We start from the raw sequence: 21,524 nt of genomic DNA on the forward strand, positions 1-21,524 counted from the left end.
CGTCCATCCACCAACCTTTTCCTATAGACTACCCAATGAAAGTCCTCATCGGAGCTGTCTGCAGCTGAACTGGAGTTGTCTGACTCACCGTCTGAGGAAGTGGCACCTACTCCACCCTTTCCTCCTGCCATGCCAGCAGACCACACTTGCCTGGAGACTCGCCACCTACAAATCCTGCCTCGAATCGATCCTCAAAAAAGCAGACACTGGCAGTAGTTAGTGAGTTGGGGGTTGCGTGTGAGATTGAACTGTTTAATCATCATTTTTTCCTTTCTGTTCTGTCACTTCACACTCATGCACAGATTGCTGGCAAATGTTGCTCTTATGACCCTGTAAGGGGAAAGACAAAGGCATAAGATGGCGTTAGGGGTGAGCGAGGGAAACAAGAGGTTTACTGATACCAATTGCAGCTTGTAAATCAGAAAAGGTTGTAGTCTGAGGGAGAAGTGAGATGGAGACAGAGGATTAGTAGGAAAGTTCCAGCATCTCCAATGGTTTCTGCCCGGCCTCTGGGCACAGCCATGGACTATTGGTACCTGCTGACTCATCCATAGGGAAAAGACGTCCAGCTCGACATTTCCCTGTCAGTTATCTACTGCTGTCTCTGATAATGTGTCACGTTATGTGTTTGTGAACATGCTGCACTATATTTGAATGATGTGACTGTCATGGTTGTATGGATGACAGTGTGAGATCAATGTGGGACATAGGAGCGATTTTCACTGCTGTGCTCAATGTCATAGAGTGAGGTGAAGTTATGGCCATGAGATATGGGAGCAGAATTAGGACAATTCAATCATGGCTGGTATGCCTTCTCCCTGTAACCCTTGATCCCCTTTCCAATCAAGAATCTATCTATCTCTACCTTAAAGAGACTCAATGACTTGGCCTCCATTGCCCTCTGCGGCAATGAGTTCCACAGTTTCACCACTCACTTGCTGGAGAAATTCCTCCTCATCACAGTTCTAAAGGGTCGTTCCTTCACTCTGAGGCTTTGCCCTTGGGTCCTAGTCTCTCCTACTAGTGGGAACATCATCTCCATGTCCATTCTGTCCAGGCCTCTCAGTATTCTGCACATTTCAATCAGATCTACCCTTCATCTTTCTAAACACCACTGAGCACAGACACAGAGTCATCAGCCGCTCCTCATGTGACAAGAGCTTCATCCTCAGGATCATTTTTGTAAACTTCCTCCAACACCAGCACATCCTTCCTAAGATACAGAGCCCAAATTACTCACAATAATCCAAATCTAGCCTGATGAGAGGCTTACGCAGTCTCAGTAGTATATATCTGCTGTCATACTGTAGCCCTCTCAAAATGAATGCTAGCATTGCAATTGTCTTCCTAACTGCCAACTGAACCTGCATATCAACCTTAAGAGAATCCTGAACTAGGACTCCCAAGTCCCTTTGTGCTTCAGATTTCTGAAACCTTTCCTCATTTAGAAATAGACTATGACTCCATTCTTCCTACCAAAGTCAGAGGGATGTACAGCACGGAAACAGACCCTTCAGTCCAACTCATCCATGCTGGCCAGATATCCCAATGTAATCTAGTCCCATTTGCCAGCACTTGGCCAATGTTCCCTCTAAACCTTTCCTATTCATATACCCATCCAGATGCCTTTTAAATGCTGTAATTATACCAACTTCCACCACTTCTTTTGACAGCTCATTCCATACACGCACAACACTCTGTAAAAATGTTGCCCCTCGGGTCCCTTTTATATCTTTCCCCTCTCACCTTAAACTTATGCCCTCTAGTTCTGGACTCCCCCACCCCAGGGAAAAGATGCTGTCTATTTATCCTATCCATGCCGTTAATGATTTTATAAACCTCTATAAGGTCACCCCTCAGCCTCTGACGCTCCAGGGAAAACAGTTCCAGCCTAGTCAACCTCTCCCTATAGTTGAAATCCTCCAACCAGAGCAACATCCTTGTAAATCTTTTCTGAACCCTTTCAAGTTTCACAACATCCTTCCAATTGGAAGGAGACCAGAATTGCACACAATATTCCAAAAGTGGCCTCACCAATGTCCTGACAGTTTCATTGTATTCCATCTGCCACTTCTGTGCCCACTCTTCCAGCCTGTCCAAGTCCTTCTGCAGCCTCCCTGCTTCCTCAGTACTACCTGTCCCTCAACCTTTCTTTGTGTCATCTGCAAAGTTAGCAACAATGACCCACAGTTCTTTCATCCAGATCGTTAATGTCTAACATGAATAATGAACACGGACCCCTGTGGAACTCTGCTACTCACTGGCTGCCATCATCCTCATCCTCACACTCTGTCTTCTGCCAGTTAGCTAATCATAGCACCAGGGACCCAGGTTCAATTCCAGCCTCGGGCGACTGTGTGGAGTTTGCACGTTCTTCCCGTGTCTGCATGGATTCCCTCTGGGTGCTCTGGTTTCCTTCCACAGCCCAAAGATGTGCAGGTTAGGTGGATTGGGCATGCTATATTGCTCCCCTAATTTCCAGAAATGTGTAAGTTAGGTGGATTAACCATGGTAAATGCAGGGTTGCTGGGATAGAATAAGGGGCTGGGTTTGAGTGGGATGCTCTTTGGAGGGGCACTGCTGACTCAATGGGCTGAATAGCCTCTTTTTGTATCAAGGGATTCTATGATTCTGGGATGTGTAAGTTAGTTAAATTATCAATGGTAACTATTTTGTTAGGCATGACCTCCACTTGATGAAGCTGTGCTTATTTTGTCATACACTTCCAAACACTCAGCAATCCCATCCTTAGTAATGGGCTGTAAAATCTTAACAATGACTAAGGTCAGGCTAACCAGCCTATAGCTTCTTGTCTTCTGCCTCCCTCGCTTTCTTAGGGGTGTTCCATTTGCTATTTTCCAGTGCTTCTGGGATCCTCTCTGACTCCAGAAATTCCTAAGACCTCGTTACCAAATTCTACACAATCGCCTCAGCTATCTCCTTCAGAATGCTGGGGTGTTGTCCACCTGGTCCGGATGATTTATCCATCTTCAGACCTTTCAGCTTTCCCCCAGCACCTTCTCCTTAGTAATGCCACCACGCTTACTCATGCCCCTGACTTTCCTGAAGTTCTGTAAAAACTGATGCAAGTGAAACCTATTCACTTCCTCCCTCATTTATTTGTTCCCCATTACTACTTGTCCAACCTCATTTCCCAATGGAAAGGGTGCAAAGAAGATTTACATGGATATTACCGAGACTGGAGGGTTTGAGTTAAAAGGAGAGGCTGGCTAGGTTGGGACATTTTTCTCTAGAGCATAGAAGTCTGAGGGGTGACCCACAATAGAGGTTTATAAAATCATGAGGGGCACAGATAAGGTAAACGTCGATTCTCCTGCTCCTTGGATGCTGCCTGACCTGCTGCGCTTTTCCAGCAACACATTTTCAGATAAGGTGAATAGCCAAGGTCTTTTCCCCATCTTAGAGGAGTCCAAAAGTAGAGAACATAGGTTTATGGTAAGAAGAGAAAGATTTAAAAGGGACCTGAAGACAACTTCTTCTCACAGAAGGTGATAGGTACATGGAACAATCTGCCAGAGAAAGTGCTGGAGGTGGGTACAGTTACAACACTTAAAAGACATTTGGACGTGGAAAGGAAAGGTTTAGAGGGATAGAGGCCAAATGCAGGCAAATGGGACTAGTTCAGTTTAGGAAACCCAGTGGACATGGATGAGTTGAGCCAAAGGGTCTGTTTCTGTGCTGTCTGATTCTATGAGTCTAAGTCAATGAATGATCTTCCTTCAACCTGACCTGCTTCACAAAGCTGCCCTGTTTAGCACAACTGAAAACTGTTTTAACCTCTACTCCATTCCTGTGAAGCATGAGGTACATGGACAATGTGGGCCCTCATTTCCACCATTGAGGCTGGTGAAGTGAGCAGCATGCAAGACAACAAGACCTTAAGATATGTGAGCAAAAATAAGCCATTTGGCCCATCAAGTTGCTTAATTCAATGACATCATGGGTGCAAAGCTAGTGATTTGAATGTGATGATGAGTCACTTGAAGATGAATTTACTTTGACAACTTGTGTGGTGACTGAATCTATTTTGCTAGGTATGCCCTCTCTTTTGTTCACACTGTCTGTTTGGTCCACTGTACATGGAGGGCTTCTCTTCACCTGTCCACCTTCTCCACCATGCCTGCAGGTATCTCTGCTATGTTGTATCATTGGGTGCAATTGTCCCATCCGAGTGGTGACAGGGTTGGAGATGGAGTGGTTGATGGTGGAGGGAGGAGGTTGGGGGAATTGAGCAGGTGTTTCCCAGATGCATTTGCACTGTTGCGGAGATTAATTCCTGGGGGGTGATATGGAATTGGATGCCCGTTCCGGGGACATTGTGCAACCAATTAAGTTAGGGAGCATGACTTTACCACCCCTCAGTGGAACGTTTCTGCCAAGGTAGAGGCTGGGGAGGGCCGCAGAGTCTCAGTTGGCGTTGTTGTAGAGTGATTCCCTCTCTGCGACCCGAGACCTCGATCGTTCTTTAAGCTCTGGCCAGTGATCTTTCAGATTCAGGCTGCCTTCAGACCCCTCACCCCAACATGGAAGCATTCCAGCAGTCACTGACCTGCTTCCACAATGGCCTGCTCTCCTGGTGTGCTGGTTGGATCAAACACAGCCCTCCGTACGGCAATGAGTGTGAAGCAACCAGTTAGAAAGTTGCGCCGCCTCTCTCGCATCAGATAAGTGTTGCCTTGGAGGCCCCCAGTTGATTCCAACACCATGATCCTGTGGCCTACATTAAATCCAGTTTAATTGTCGTGAGTTTTTCTCTTTAATCCTCTCAGAAACCCAACACCAACCTCTCCTGCACCTCTCTTTCAGAGTAGAAAGCTAGTTTTCAGTGTTGCTGGCCTGGGAATGAAAAGGGCTGAGGTAGGAAATCACTGCACAGTGCCTTTAGCACTGAGCTGTATCCTGATACCATTTAAAGTTTCAATTGCTTTGAAGCATGTGTGGTGGCTGCACCAAAAAGTGGACATTAATTGGACATTGCCATTTCTCCAGGCCTTGTAGGGTTTGTTCACCCTAGGGTTAATTCCTGTTCAGGCCCTGACAACAAATGGAAACATGAATCCTTTAGTGCCTCCAATCTGGAATAGGCTTGAATCAAAGTGCCCAAGCAGACTGATTCCTGTTTAACCTCTGTGTGCCAACCTGTCAGTTTTCTTGAGGTACTGTTGCGCTGTCTTCACACACTCTCCAACAGCCATCTCCAGGCATCTCAGTGCACTGCCAGTTGAGGCAGGTTTCTTGCAGTGAAGTCTAGGATCTTCCTGGATTTCCAGCCTTTTTGAGGGAGCACATTCCGTAATCCCTTCAAGTTTTCCTTATAAACCATAAACAAGTGAACTTGGGTTTTGAACCTTCCCTGTTTTTTATTACTCTGGTCGGTTTATTCTCAAAAGGCAGTTAATATTGTGCAGCTGGTGTTAGATTCATTTACACTCAGGGGTCAGCACTGTTTCAGCTGTTGCTGTAGCCAGTCAGCTGTTTGACAAGTGCAATGAATCATATATAAATCAGACCAGCAGTTGTTTATATACAAGAGGCAGGGAGGATTCATGAAAGGCTCCTGCATTTTGGTAGCTACTGTAAACCATTGAGGTTCATCTTCCATGTACCTCAATGGAGTGATTTTCCATCCAGTTGCCCCGTGCTCCCCGGGTTGCCTTTCCAATCTTCCATGGGTGCTGCTGCCTTTAAGCGTTAAGTGTCAGCTGGTGATTGAGACCTTTGCTCAATCCACTCAGCTCGCAACAAAATCTTGCTATATACCGAAAAATAGATGCTTCAAGTTTCCACTGATGACAACACTGTTCCACTCTGATACTGAGCAAAGCAAGTCATCACAGCCAGAAAGAGAAGGTTTTTGAGAGCTTGGTCTGAGTTGTAATGGGAACTATTTTCCGTAAAGTAATTGCAATGATATCTTTACATTACTGGAACAGCCAGCGTGTCGTGACAGACATTGACCATATGATTTTGGCAAAGTAAGTGACCTTGGGAATAGTCCTTCTTACGCATTAGGGTTGGTTTTATGAATGAAGGGATACATGGAGAATTAGCTGGTGCATTGCCTGGGACTCTGAAACACAGAGATCTCTGGATGGGACTAGCGAGATGGGGAGAGTCAGACTATGTAGGTTTTAAGTTTTAAAGTCACGGTGCTGGTAGATTGCTGCATGAGGTGGCACTGCTGCCTCACAGCACCAGGGACCCAGGTTCAATTCCAGCTCCGCGTGACTAGCTGTGTGGAATATGCACATTCTCCCCATGACTGTGTGGGTTTCCTCCCAGAATCCAAAAATGTGACGGTTAGGTGGATTGGCCATGGTAAATTTCCCAAAGTGTACAAAGATATGCAGGCTAGGTGGGTTAGCTGTGAGGAACGCTGGATTACAGGGATAGGGTGAAGGGGGTGGGCTTGGGTGAAATGCTCTTTGGAGAGTTGGTATGGATTTGATTAGCCAAATTTCCTGTTTCCATACTGTAGAGATTCAGTGAATCTTGATGGGGAGCCTTTATACACCAGTGTTCAGAGGGATGATGGGTGAATGGTACCGGTTAGGCTATGGACAACAATATTCTGGATAAGCTCAGGTTTATAGAGAGTGAGAAGATGCCAATCGGAAAGCAATCTGATGGCTGAATTAATAGCATTCTGGGTATTAGTGCACAAGGACAGTAAGTGAGAGTTATGTATATTAGGATGAGGAATTCTTTTTGACAGGTACTGGAGCAAAAGACTAACAATTTATTTCTAAGCCCATGGTCACCTTTCTCACAGTTGACATTCTGTTTCATCTCAGATGTTGCATGGGAAAAGGAGCAAGCAGTCAGGGCAGTGGTCCTCAAGAGAACCTGGCAGTGGTGATGACAGGGAAGAGGACTCTGAATCGAGCGGAGACTGTGACGATGAAGATGGATGCACAGGATCTGGAAGCGGAGAAGTGGGCCGTAAGAAGAATACAGGTGAATTTGTCTTACAGATACTTGGTTCCTAATGACATCCTATGAAAGTGAGGTGTAAGGTGACCCTTTGTGTTGAATCTGATGCAGACAAGGTAGTTGAACGTAATCTTGAATGCAGTATTATAGTGGGAACACTCTCAGGTTTCATACTGGTGCAGTCTATTTGTTAGCTTGCCTTGGATCTGAGGGCTGTGGGCGATACTTCTATGTTCAATGGCTGTAATAAAGCTGATAGCAAGTTATTGCCAGCTTTTTGACTTCCAACAAATGAGATATTGTGAATTAATTGTCCAATTTATCTACTGGTACCTGCTTTAAAGAATAAGTATCTGAATGGTATGGCAATGGTATGGCATACTGCCAAGAGTGAGTTAGTGACAACTTCAGATAGTCAATATCCCTCAGTCCTACCTTTAAGCTGCTTCAGGTCTCAAATACAGCTTTTAAACATCATTGATTAATGTATCCCCATACTTTAATCAATGAATGTTTAAAAGCTGCATTTGAGATCTGAGGCAGCTGAAGGGTGGGACTGAGGTATATTGACTCTCCAAAGCTGTCAATTACTCACTCATGACAAGGTTGCACACGATTGTCATGCCATCCAGATACTGATCCTTCAGAGCCCGGAACCAACTGGATGAGTTGGACAAATAGTTCATGATATCACATTGATTGGAAGTCAAAATGCAAGCAGTAACTTGTTATCAGCTTTAGTGCAACCATTCAGCATGGAAAAGATGCAGCATCAGACAATGCTTTCTGACACCACACAGCTGAGTTATCCTACTACTGTTCTTGAGATTTAGCACTGATATGAACGCTTGTAACTGTTGGAGAAGCTGTGGGGCTTTTTTTGCCCCCGAGACCATTTATGTCCGTGTAATGATGGGCCAAGGCTGGAGAAATCATTGGTTGAATCTAGATGACGCCACTTTCTGTTACGATCATAAGTGTCTTCAGACGATGGTGGAAATACTGAACAGATCAGTTAGCCAGTAAAGAGAGAGAAATGGAGTCGTAGTTTTGTACAACATGCAGACAGACCCTTGGGTCCAACTTGTCCTAAACTAATCTGGTCCCATTTGCCAGCATTTCCCCCATATCCCTCTAAACCTTTCCTGTTCATATACCCATCTAGATGCCTTTTAAATGTTATAATTGAACCAGCCTCCACCACTTCATCTGGCAGCTCATTCCATACACGCACCACCCTCTGAGTGAAAAAGTTGCCCCTCACATCCCTTTTATATCTTTCCCCTCTCATCTTAAACCTATGGCCTCTAGTTTTGGGCTCCCTCACCCTTGGCTATTCACTCTATCCATGTCCCTCATGATTTTATAAACCTCAATATGGTCACCCCTCAGCCTCTGACGCTCCAGGGAAAATACCCTCAGTCTATTTAGCCTCTCCCTAAAGCTCAAACCCTCCAATCCAACAACATCCTTGTAAATCTTTTTTGAGCATTTTCATCTTTCCTACAGCGGAATTGAATGCAATATTCCAGAAATTGTCCAACCAATGTCCTGTACAGCCACAACCAAAACAGAGATAACATTTCAGACTTTTCATCAGGGTATTCCCAACAATGGCAGGAATACATATATCAGAGTGATAGTTTCCACTGTATTTTGCATGAATATTATGTTCACTACCATTCTTGGTTCCAGTCTGCCATTTAAAAACAGCCCAACAGAACTGAGGACAATCTCACAGTGGGGAAGATGGAAAGTTCCTAACTGTTAATATCAAACTTCAAACTGTGATGAGATTTGTTAAGCTCAATAAGCAGCTTGTTGTTCATTAAACTAAATCAATCACAGGAAGCACTTAACCTAAAACTGGAGTCTTAGCAAGTAGTGAGCTCCAGAGACAGGAGTCCCAGCAGGCAACAGTATATGGGACCAGGTGCCTAACAAATACTGAGCGATAAACCTGGGTTTAGCAAGCTAACCCACTGACTCTGAGCCTGTGCTAGTACCACAGTGAACTCTCGTGACTTCACACCGAGTGAGTAGTAAAGATTGTCACTGGAGATCCAGTGAAGGAATACCAATGAATCTTGATTTTTGTGTTAAGCCATAAGTTTGAAAACTCTTGATAAACTTTGCTTCAACAAGAACACTAGGAAGTGAGCTTTGAGGAGAGAAAACTACCTACAGGGCTCTGGGCCAAAAGGAGGAGACACGTTTTAGCCAGCTGCAGCCTACATTTTATGGTTGTCTTGTCAATTGGAGTAATCATGTCAACCTCTGTCAAGTAAAGAGACATGTTGCGAACAATGACCTTCTGTGTTATGAGCCAAAGAAAACAAGAGAGGTGTAAATGGAATTTAAATAAGTGTAAGAGTTGATCCAGAGTTTCTGCAAACTGGTAATTAAAACTGTCACATTTGCAGATCTTGACACAAGCTTTACTAATGTACAGGGTAATTCCATGTCGAACTGTTTTGACTGTTGCATCAAAGAGAATGAAATATAATGAAGCCAATAGTTCAGGTGCATGTTGAACAACATAGAAGGTCAACGCTTCAAGGAAACAAAACCAAGTCACAAGGGCTCATTTTGTTAGTACTCAAAGATGATATTCATCCTAGCCCAATGCCAATATACTCCTACAGTGAGCCATTGCAGCCTGCAATCACCTCACTTTTCAGCCTGGCTAAAAATTGCTTAAATAATGACACACTGTCTACTTAAATGTTGGACGAATATCAGAAGATGCACTCTACTCATAAGGCATTTCCAAAGAAAACATCTGAGTGAAAAAGAAATTGAGATTTATAGCTGGTTTAGGGCGTTTGTTTGAGAGCTGACTGATCCAGCTTGCTATATAATGCATTAAATAAGCACAGACTGCCTATATTGCTGCAATCTCATTGCTGCACATATGAAGCCACACTGACAGAGGAGGACAGAATGTGGCCTAATCCTGACACTCCTGCCGAGCGCAGGCAGCTCTGTGGACTGTACTCCAGGTCACGGCATCCACTGCAGGGTCAACGCAGGCTGCTTCAGGGCCAGTGCGAAAACCTGCACTGAACCTGATCTGTGTTTGAAGCCATATCACTGAGCACTGGCCATTCTTGCAGTCATTTAGAACAGTACAGGAAGCAATAACACCAGTGACTGTGAGCATCTTGATCTTCTCATCTTTACTGTGAGTGAGAGTGCTCGTCAGCAGAAATGTCCACTTGGAAAATGGGAGGCACCCACAGGTGAAGAGCTTCCACTTAGTACCAAAGCCCCCCACCTCCTTACGGTGAATGGCCAACATCAATCAGTAAATCTCAATCTTAAAGCATTCATTGTCACTTAACAGCAATAGTTCTTCAAGTGAGTAAATGTCTCATTCCCAACTTCGGATCCCACACTGAGAAATTCCCACTGACAGACTCACACTGACAGTCTCCCACACTGAGGGACCCCCACACAGAGACCCGCCCTTCCCCCACGATGAAACACTCCCACACCGAGAGTCTCCCACACTGAGAGACCCCCACACAGAGACCCCTCCACGATGAAAAACTCCCACACCGAGAGTCTCCCACACTGAGAGTCTGCCACACTGAGAGACTTGCACACTGAGAGACTCCCACACTGAGGGTCCCCAACACAGAGACCCTCCCCATAATGAGAAACACCCACACTGAGACGCCTTCAGTCAGACTCTAGCACTAAATGATGCCACAATGAGTTCTTTTCTGGAATGCAGCAATGGAGCTCTTTGGAGTGGTTTTACTGGAGCACCCCTCACTCACATTAAAGACTTGTTTGTCCATTAGGCTGTGAGGTGATTTGAGAGAATGGGAGTCAACAGCAAACTTTTGTATCTGTAAAGCAGTATAATGGAACAAAATAATCCAAAATGCTTTACAGAAGTATTATCAGGTCCTATTTCATCCTAATCCAGATAAAGGTGTACCAAAACATCACACCAAAAGCTGACAATGAAGTAGCATTTTAGGTGCTAACAGAATTGCAATGCTTCAGGCCATAGTGGTAAAGATGTGAGCTACCTGCATAAAATTGGAGATTTGTTTTGCATTTATTAGTTGCCATGATTTAGACGTTACTGGCTAGGCCAGCATTCATTGATCCTTCCCAATTGCCCTCAGGAAAGCAGTGTTGAATTGCATTCTTGAACCACTGCAGTCACTGATTATAAGTACATTCATAATGCCACTCGGGCGGGAATTCTAGAATTTTGACCCAGTGACAGTGAAGGAGCGGTGATATATTCCTTAGTCAGGATGGTGAGTGGCTTGGAGGGGAACTTGTAGATGGTGGTGTTCCCATGTGTCAATTGCCCTTGTCCATCTAGATAGAAGTGGTCATAGGTCTGGAATGTACTGCTGAAGGAACCTTGACAGTGTACGTCAGTTCTGGAGAGAGTGAATGTTAAATATGGTGGATGGTGCCAGTCAAGTGCCTTCTCTTGGATAGCGTTAAGTTATCTTCTGTGTTGCTGGAGCTGAAGCCATCCTGGTATGTAGAAAGTAGGACATCACAGTCCCGACTTGTGCTTTGGTTGCCAGGAGATCAATTAAACTCTGAAAGGAATCCCAGCCTCTGTTCTAGTCGCCACATTACTTATATGGCGAATCCGATCAGTACCTGGTCAATGATAAACCCAGGATGTTGTTCGTGAGGCATTCACTGATGGTAATGCCAATGAATGTCAGGAGAAATGGTTGGCTTCTCTCTTGTTGGAGATGGTCATTGCTTGGCGTTTGTGTGGCACAAATGTTACCTGCCACTAATCCTGGGAACTACCGACCAATTAGTCTTGCGTCTGTGATGGGAAAATTATTGGAGAGGATTTTGAGAGGCAGGGTTTATGATTACTTGGAAAACCATAGCTAGTTTAGAGCATAGATTTCTGAGGAGCCGGTCATGCGGCACAAACCTTATTGAATTCTTTGAGGACGTGACAAAACATGTTGATGAAGGTAGAGCAGTGGATGAGGTGTACATGGATTTTAGCAAGGTGTTTGATTAGGTTTCCCATGGCAGGCTCATTCAGAATCTAAAGAGGCATGGAATACAGGGAAATCTGGCTGTCTGCGTACAGAATTGCCCAAATAAGACAAAGGATGTTAGTAGATGGAAAGCATTCATCCTAGAGCTCAGTGTCTAGTGGTGTTCCACAGGGATTGGTTCTGGGATCTCTGCTCTTTATGATTTTTATAAATGACTTGGATGAGGAAGTGGAAGGGTGGGTTATTGTGCTTGCCAATGACAAGAAGTTTGGTGAAGTGATGGATAGCTTGAAGGGCTGTTGTAGGTTGCAACGGGACATTGACAGAATGCAGAACTGGGCTGAGAAGTGGCAGATGGAGTTCAGCCTGGAAAAATGTGAAGTGATTCGTTTTTGAAGGTCGGATTGAATGCAGAATATAGGGTTAAAGGCAGGATTCTTGGCAGTGTGGATGAACAGAAGGATCATGGGGTCCATGTCCATAGATTCCCTCAAATTTACCCCCCAAGTTGATAGAGGTGTTAAGGCATATAGTGTGTTGGCTTTCGTTATCAGGGGGGATTGAGTTTAAGAATTCTGAGGTTTTGCTGAAGCTCTATAGAGCCCTGGTTAGACCACACTTGGAATATTGTGTTCAGTTCTGGTCACCTCATTATAGGAAGGATGTGGAAGCTTTAGAGAGGGTGCAGAGGAGATATACCAGGATGCTGCCTGGACTGGAGGGTATGTCTTATGAAGAAAGGTTGAGGGAGCTAGGGCTTTTCTCACTGGAACGAAGAAGGATGAAAAGTGATTTGATAGAGGTGTAAGAGATGTTGAGAAGCAAAGATAGAGTGAATAGACAGATACTTTTTTCTCAGGGTGGAAATGGCTATCATGAGGGAGCATAAATTTAAGGTGATTGGAGGAAGGTTTAGGGGAGATGTCAGAGGCAGGTTCTTTACACAGAGAGTGGTGGGTGTGTGGAATGCACTGCCAACAGTGGTAGTAGAGTCAGATACTTTCTGGACATATAAGCGACTCTTGGATAGGTACATGGATGATAGTAATATGAAGGGCATGTAGGTTAGCTTGATGTTTGAGTAGGATAAAAGGTCGACACAACATAGAGGGCCAAAGGGCATGTACTGTGCTGTACTGTTCTTTGCTCTGTGAAAGATCATCAATCTGCAATGGGTGTTCTGTTTCAACAGATGTTGCCTGGCCTTCAGCAGTTTTAGTTTTTCAGAATTCCAGCATGTGCTTATCTTTTGCATTGACCTGCCATTGCACGAAGTGTAAAACCTACGCCTCCCTTGCCACCTCTGACCAAGGGCCTAAAGGATCATTTCAAATCCAGCAGAGATTTTCCTGCACATCCACCCACCTCATCTATTGCATCCGTTGCTCTCGATGTGGTCTCTTCTACATCAGGGAGACAGGATTTCAGCTTGTGGAACATTTCAGGGAACATCTCTGGGACACATGCACCAAACATACTCACCGCCCTGTGGCTGACTGCTTCAAATCCTCCTCCCACTCTGCCAAGGACATACAAGTCCAGTGTCTCCTCCACCGCTAAACCAAATCCACCGCCAACTGGAGGAAGAACACCTCATCTTCCGCCTCCAACCACACTGCACCAGCATCGACTTTACCAGTTTCCAAATCTCCCCTCATTCCCAGATCCAGCCCTCCAACTCAGCACCGCCCTCCTGACCTGTCCCACCTATCCACTCCGCCCTTCCCACTGACCTACCACAATTACTTACCAGCTGCGTTCACCAACCTCCTTCCCAACTGCCTTCCCCCTGCACACCCCCACCCCCTATTTATCTCTCATTCCCCCTTCACCCGCCACAATCATGATGAAGGACTTAACGCCCGAAATGTCAACTCTCCTGTTCCTTGTATGCTGCCTGACCTACTGTGCTTTTCCAGCACCACACTTTTCAACTAATAATGCATGGGCCAAGGCTATTGGTGGCATACGTTCCAATCCCACTATGGCAGGTAATAAAGTTTTTATTTCATGTTTTAAAAATTGGATCTCGTGACCATGTAATCAAAATGCATCTGGCTCACTAACGCTCTTCAGAGAAGGAAATCTGCCAACCTTACCTGGTCTAGTCTTCATGTGAACCCAGACCTACAGCAATGTAATTAAAGTCATGGAGCCACAGAATTGATCTTAACTGCCCTGTGAGCAATTAGGGATGGGCAATAAATGCTAGCAATGTCCACTGCCATTAACAAATATAAAGAGCACTGTCTTTAAAGTCACCTTCAAACAGGAAGCACCATCCATTTTCAAAAGCGATCTTTACTTATCTAGCACCGTTACAGTAGTACAGCACCCCAAGGTGTTTCTCAGGGCTGTTTTATGTTTCTTAGACACTTTGATAGAAAAAAACATATTAAAACATTTCAAAATTAGCTAAAACCTTACAGGAGGAGAAATAGATTGTGAGGTATTGTGTGCAGGTGATTAAGGATATAACTCTAGAGTTTAGACAGCTCAAGACATAGCCTTGAGTTGATAAGTAGAGAAAGGAATTAATGATGGAATTCAGGGCTGAGGCCAAGAAGCCAGAATTGTAGCAATGCAATGATTTCAGAAGGGTGTGGGGACTGGAGGAGGACATAGATAGGGAGATGTGTAGGGATTGAAGGAGGTTACAGAGATAGGGAGCACTGTATGGGCTGGAGGAGGTTAAAGAAATAAGGAGGGGTTTAGGAACAGGAGGAAATTACAGAAATACGGAGGGGTTGGAGAAGTTTATGAGATAGGAGGCGCTCTAGGGGCTGGAGGAGATTACAGAGATAGTGAGGCTGGAGTAGGTTACAGATGGGGAGCAGTGTAGGGGCTGGAGGAGATGTAGGGTTGGTCTTGTGGACTGATAGGGTGTTGTGCGCTGGTCCTACAATGACAGGGCTGAGGCCATGAACGTTTTGCAGCTTTGAAATAACTGCACGGAGGCTGGTATCCCATCACCAAGTCACCCTTTATTTACATGTGCCAATGCATTGGCTCCGACCGGCCAGCTCAGAGCCAGTCCTTAGAATGAGGAGATTCTTGAATCTCCTGTTTATGTCTGTACTCCCTGATTGGCCCAGATTAACAATCCCAATCAAGGATCTCACAGTCAATGAGACCCACCCCAGCCCTTGTTCCAATCAAGACAAGCAAAAGATAAGCATTTAAAATTGGAAGCATTGCTGTGCCATGAGTCAGTGTTGGAATATAAAAAGCAGAGATGTGCTTCTGAGACTTTATAAAGCTCTAGTTCGGCCCCATTTAGAATACTGTGTCCAGTTTTGGGTCCCACTCCTCAGGAAGGACATACTGACACTGGAGCGTGTCCAGCGGAGATTCACACGGATGATCCCTGGAATGGTAGGCCTAACATAACATGAACGGCTGAGGATCCTGGGATTGTATTCCTTAGCGTTTAGAAGGTTGAGGGGACATCTAATAGAAACTTACAAGATAGTGCATGGCTTAGAAAGCGTGGACGCTGGAAAGTTGTTTCCATCAGGCGGGGATACTAGGACCTGTGGGCACAGCCTTAAAATTAGAAGGGGTCAGTTTAGAATGGAAATGAGGAGACATTTCTTCAGCCAGAGAGTGGTGGGCCTGTGAAATTAATTGCCAGAGAGTGCAGTGGAGACCGAGATGTTAAATGTCTTCAAGGCAGAGATTGATAAATTCTTGATCTTGCAAGGAATTAAATGCTATGGGGAGAGTGCGGATAAGTGGAGTTGAAATGCCCAACAGCCATGACTGAATGGCAGAGTGGACTTGATGGGCCAAATGGCCTTACTTCCACTCCTATGCCTTATGGTCTTAATGTTGGTCTAATATGTTTCACTGATTTAAAAGGGAAACCTGATTAAAATGGTTCACAGTTACCTTTATGAAAGGAGTGCCAGCTCCCTGTATCCATTAATCGAAGACTCCATTCATCAATGTCCGATCTCTGAAGCCTATCCATTACAGGGCATTCATTGAAATGTGGTGAATGAGGTAGAGTACTGCAGAATGGAAAAATCTCTTCATTCTCTTGAGTTCCAACATTTTTTGCTGGCCAATTTAGTTTGATAGGGATTGCCAAAGGAACGAATGGGTCAGTGAGCACAAATATCAATCTCTGGCTCATTTCTGCGCTAATTGTAAATTGCATTGAAGATCTGAGTGCCATCACAAGATTTCAGAATGGCCTGTAGCGCCGGTGTGAACAGAGAGCTCTTGTTTAAAGGCGGCATTCTTTTCAACCCTGGGCTGTTTCTCTGCCTGTTTTCCTCCGATAATCCCTTGTCCCATCCACAGTGGCACTAAAGTACCAGGCCATGAGAACAGCTGTCTGACAGTCGTGTAACGACCCAAGTGTTGGCATCAAAACCAATTCTGTCCTCGATTCCTACCCAGCAGGGGTCAACAGAAAGCAAATGTAGACCCGGATTGAACGGATTTCCCCCCCCCACCCCCCTCACTATTGGAGCTCATCTACTTAATGGCCTATCACGCGGGGTTGTTGTCCAAGCTTGAGCCTAAGCTTTTGCAGTAGCTACAGTGTTCAGTCTTCCTTCAGATTATGCAGTTCAGCCAAGAATGGCAAGGACAGAATGAGGAAAATTCCATTGGCGATAAACGTCCTCAACAAAGTCTGATATGGAAGATCCAGGAAATGTGTGAGAAACTCTAGAGTTGGGACAGACCAGTTAAAACACACAAGAGATTGTTCCAAATCCAGGATATTTAATTCCACAAGCTGACTTCAGTTTAGGTTAAAGCCCAAGCGTGCATCAAGTCCACATGAAAATTGATGTGTTGAAATACAGCTTTGTTCACTGATGAATATTCGGTCAGTGAAATGCATCACTTCTAGATTTGGTTGAGTTAAAAGTTGAAGGATTGAGTGTGTATGGTATTGAATTGTTTCAGACGGGATACCTTGTGTCTACGGCCATGGGTGATGGGTTTTGTTGTCTGCCTATGAGAACTTGTTTGACACAGTGAGTTGTTTTGGCCTGGGCTGCACTGCCTAAAACAGGGGTGGAAGTAGGTTCAATCGTAATTTTCCAAAGGAGATTGGATATATGTTTGAAATGAAGAAGTGAAATGCAAGCAAGGGAGTGGGACTGATGGTTGGCCTGATGGATAGGCAGAGTGGTCTTCTTACTGTGCCGTACTATTCATTTTGTAACCACAGAAGGCAGAAGTTGGATCTGTTGAAATTTTCAGATGCATGCTTCCTAATGCACAGGGAGAGGTTGTGAGATGGGGCCACCTCATGTTTCACTGTAACGCTGTTAAAAGGAACCTTCAAGTCCACCCGGGTTTGGAGACATGAAAAGATCTGATAGGATGAATGATAATTCAGTTTTTAGTGATTGGCCTGATCCGCTATCTTGTGACACACCTCCAGAACAGGTTGGACTTGAACTCAAGCCCTGCAGTCCAGAGGTATGGACATACCAGTGTCATGGGAGCCCATTAGTGGTTGGTAACTTGGTGACACGAAGATCCCTGTTAGAATTTCAAGAATCTTAATTAGTTACAGCAAATTGTTTTTATTGTCACACAACAGGGACTGGCACATTACAGCGTGCAGGTAGTAAATCATAGCACCAAAGCAGATCATATATTACCCATTCAGTTCCTAGACAGAGTAGCAAGTACCATTCACTCCCCTGACTTCTCTTTCTTTATCATTTTAATTTGTTACCTAGGCAGCTGTTCAGCTCCAAACAGCATTTGCATCCGCCCACACAAACTAAAATGCTATTTTCAGTCTCATCAAACTTTATGTTGTTTGTCAAACATACCCTCTCTTTTATTCACCCTCGTTTTGATCATATGGCCCAGAGGATCCAATTGTTCTCATCCTCATACGGTCGTTTAACCTGCAAAGACAGTCCACACACATCAACTCTCCGACTTCTCTTACCCCTGTCACACATCTTGCAAAGGGATTCTGTTTTTCTGCTCCTTGCTATTCAGACATCAATGGTCATTTATTGCAATGGATGGCAACTCAGTTTAACTCTGTTAAAAATCACACAACACCAGGTTATAGTCCAACAGGTTTAATTGGAAGCGCGCTCCTTCATCTCCGAATCAGTTTAACTCTGGTACAGACAATGATGGATTCACTCAGCTCAGATGAGTTATTCATCACACATACTGTTCAAAAGATGCCACTCTAATTCAGTTGTTGATTTTGAGCGGTCCGTCACTCCAGATGTGCAGGTTTAAATATGATCAGCTCAGCATATTATCAAGTGTGAAATTGCATGGAAGGAGAATTAGGAGAAAGTGAGGACTGCAGATGCTGGAGATCAGAGCTGAAAAATGTGTTGCTGGAAAAGCGCAGCAGGTCAGGCAGCATCAAAGGAGCTGGAGAATCAGCGTTTCGGGCATGAGCCCGAAAGTTCCTGAAGAAGGGCTCATGCCCGAAACGTCGATTCTCCTGCTCCTTGGATGCTGCCTGACCTGCTGCGCTTTTCCAGCAACACATTTTTCAGCTCTGGAAGGAGATATGGCAAACATTAATAGACAAATCTACTCCTACAGAAACCAGCCTTGTACGGTTAAAGTTGTCCACACACAAACTCAGAACAGGGGGTTCAGAAAAATGGGGGAATGACTGCGTAAGAGAGGAACAAAAGAAGAATTGAGACAACCAAGAAGAGTGAGAGAGTGACTGAGATGGGCTGGGTGCAAAATGAGATAGGGAGGGACAAAGTGAGAGAGGGGAATGAAAGTGAAACAGAGAACCGATGAAGAAGATTCTCCCACTGGCAGGGGAGACTAGGATACAAGGGCACAGCCTCAAAGTGAAGGGACTACCCTTTCGAATTGAGATGAGAAGGAATTTCTTCAACCAGAGAGTGGTTAACTCACTGCTGCAGAAAGCTGTGGAAGCCAAGTCATTGTGTACATTCAAGACAGAGACAGATAGGTTCTTGATTGGTAAGGGGATCAAGGGTTATGGGTGGAAGGCAGAGAATGGGGTTGAGACACATACCAGCCATGATCAAATGGCAGAGACATGCCAATGGGCCGAATGGCCTAATTCAGCTCCTATATTTTGTGGTCTTTGGAATTCAACTGCTTTATCTACTTTCAAATAGAAATGTCCAATGTTCTTTTGCACTATGAAGCTCTCTATTCCAACCAGCACCACAAAAAATGCCAATCATACCCACTCCTAACCCTGTCAGAATTGAATACCATTAGTTTCCACACTGCCTCTTTAGCAGATACCAACCAACTCAGTGAAGGATCAAACCTAAGGCATTCTTTCTGTGTACCATTCAATTTTGCATTAGCACAGGGAGCTATCAGAGACCTTGTCTTCTCACTTTTGATTACATCCCAGGGACAACATAGCCATGCTTGATTCAGTTGACATAAAGGTTAAAATGGCAGGTCTCAGAAAGTATGTAGAAATGCACTGTACTGAATATTATAGAGCAATGCACCTGCAGCATCCTGTTTATTGATTAACCCAGAGACACAAACAGCATGGCCCTCTATGATTTAGAGTTATCATGTGTTATACAAACATGAACTCTTGAAGTCAAAGCAGCCTCATCCCTTGCGAGCTGTATTAAAGCTCAAAGTAAGTTGGAATGACATAACCTGGGAACATAATCTGATGCTTCATGATCCAAGATTCAGGCAAGGGCTTCCCATTCTGTCACAATCTGGGCCACAAATTTATCAGACTGAAATACCAACTACGTTTACTTTGGATAGAGCCTTTCCTTAAAGCAGTTAAAATAATCAGCACGATTAGTGTCAAGCCAGTTCAACAGACAAACCAATCTTGATTTGAGTCGTCCGTTTTAGCAGGAATTTAACAAAAAATGAAAAAAAATGCACCTTTCGTAAGCACCAGGCATGTTGAAGCACTTTGCAGCCAATTAGAGCAATTTGAGGAAGAGTCACGTTTTGCTGTGTGGCACAATAAACTCCATTAACTGTGCGTAAAGTACCAGGGGGTGCACAAGTTTCCTCAGTGCATTGTGAATGACACATGCCATCTTTCCTGCAGAGTCTATCCTTGCCGCCACACCTACCAAGGCTGAGTCAAATTTGTAACAAACTGGAATGTTTGAAATATTTCAATGCTTCTCTTTCTCTCACTTTACGGAAGACAACCTTGCCTTTTGAGAAGACAATTTACCCTGCGAGAAACAACCGCTCACACAATGGCTCTCTGCATTAGCATGAGCACTGAAGGCCTGTTGACAGCTAACAAGGTTGTAATGGCTGTTGAGAGTAACTTGTGGGGTTAATCAATTGTCCTGCATGCAGGCAACATTGTGACAATCCCATCTGTCATAAAAGAGCCTGTCTTCTTCAGCTGTCAACGATACACAGATTAAAGAACCTTCACTGTTAGCAGAAGCATTCCAGTCTGATTATTCTGGGTTGACTGATTTCAAACCAGGGTGATGACACGTATGCTATAATTGGTATCAGTACCTTATGTTACTGCAGTTCAGAAGAAAGTCTGGAGTGAGAGAGAGAAGAGATTAGCCTCATTGATGGCTATGCAACTACCAACTTGTTTTTAAAACCCATGTGGTTGTCCTTTATGGAAGGGAATCTGCTGTCATGACCCAATCTGACCTTCATGTGACTCCAGACTCATGGCAATGTGGTTGACTCTCAACTGCTCCCTGGAGTGCACCAACAAGTCACGTAGCTCAGAGATTTTAGGGATGGGTAATAAATGCTGGCCCTCATTGATGCACAGTGTTTGAATAATGTGTATACAGGGAGATAGATTTGGCAGATTTCCTGTTTCTGACTGCTGTCCAATGAGGGCCAATGCCTGGGACAATGGTATGTGCACCAGGTATGTAGGCCTAGCTCTCCATGACAACCGCTAACTTGGCCATGGAGACATGATGCACTGCAATGCTGCAGCTTCTGGGCATTGAGGGCCATTGTGTCCCACATCCCTGTCTGCTGCTCCTGTTCCTGGCCATGTTCATGGGTGAAGTCCCTGATCGCTGAAACCTCAGGCTCCTCTGCTACCTGTGACAGAGCAAGTATCTGGTCTCTGCCAGCCCTCCAAATGGCAGTGCCCTGGGCTGGTCCTTCCTGGGCCAGTTGTGGCGCTGTCACAGTGAGATGCTCACCAGCTTGTGTTCCCTGAGGTTTTAAGGTTGACATTCCCACTGTATTTGGAGTGGTGAGGGCTGCAAGAGAGAGCCTTGCCAATGCTTCCTTATAGATTCATAGAGAGCTGCAGCACTGGAAAAGGCCCTTTGGCCCATTACATCAATGCCAGTCAAAAACAGCCACCTTACTATTCTAATCACATTTTTCAGCTCGTAGCCTATCGCTGGGTACTTCTTAAATGTTATGAGGGGTGACTGCTTCTACTACCCTTAGCATCAGTGATTTCCACATTCCCACTACCCTCTGAGTGTAAAGGGTTTCCTCACATCTCCTGTAAACTTTCTGCCCCTTCGCTTAAATCTATTAACCCTGCTCATTGGTCCCCCCATCAAGGGGGAAACTTTTGTTTTGTTTATCTTGTCTATGCCCCTGATACATCAAGTC

At 44.7% G+C, this 21,524-nt stretch overlaps 1 protein-coding gene across 2 annotated transcripts in view; it reads left to right on the forward strand.

Moving 5' to 3' along the window:
• The window catches only part of LOC140479122 (glypican-5-like), a 578,521-nt gene that overhangs the window by 429,946 nt on the left and 127,051 nt on the right, over window positions 1-21,524 (forward strand). For both annotated transcript variants that reach the window (XM_072573060.1, XM_072573062.1), the window contains one exon: window positions 6,816-6,978. In XM_072573060.1, the coding sequence (XP_072429161.1) occupies window positions 6,816-6,978 (163 nt within the window). The remainder of the gene's footprint in view (window positions 1-6,815; window positions 6,979-21,524) is intronic.

The sequence above is a fragment of the Chiloscyllium punctatum genome, chromosome 6 (genome assembly GCF_047496795.1).
Source record: "Chiloscyllium punctatum isolate Juve2018m chromosome 6, sChiPun1.3, whole genome shotgun sequence".
Lineage (NCBI taxonomy): Eukaryota > Metazoa > Chordata > Chondrichthyes > Orectolobiformes > Hemiscylliidae > Chiloscyllium > Chiloscyllium punctatum.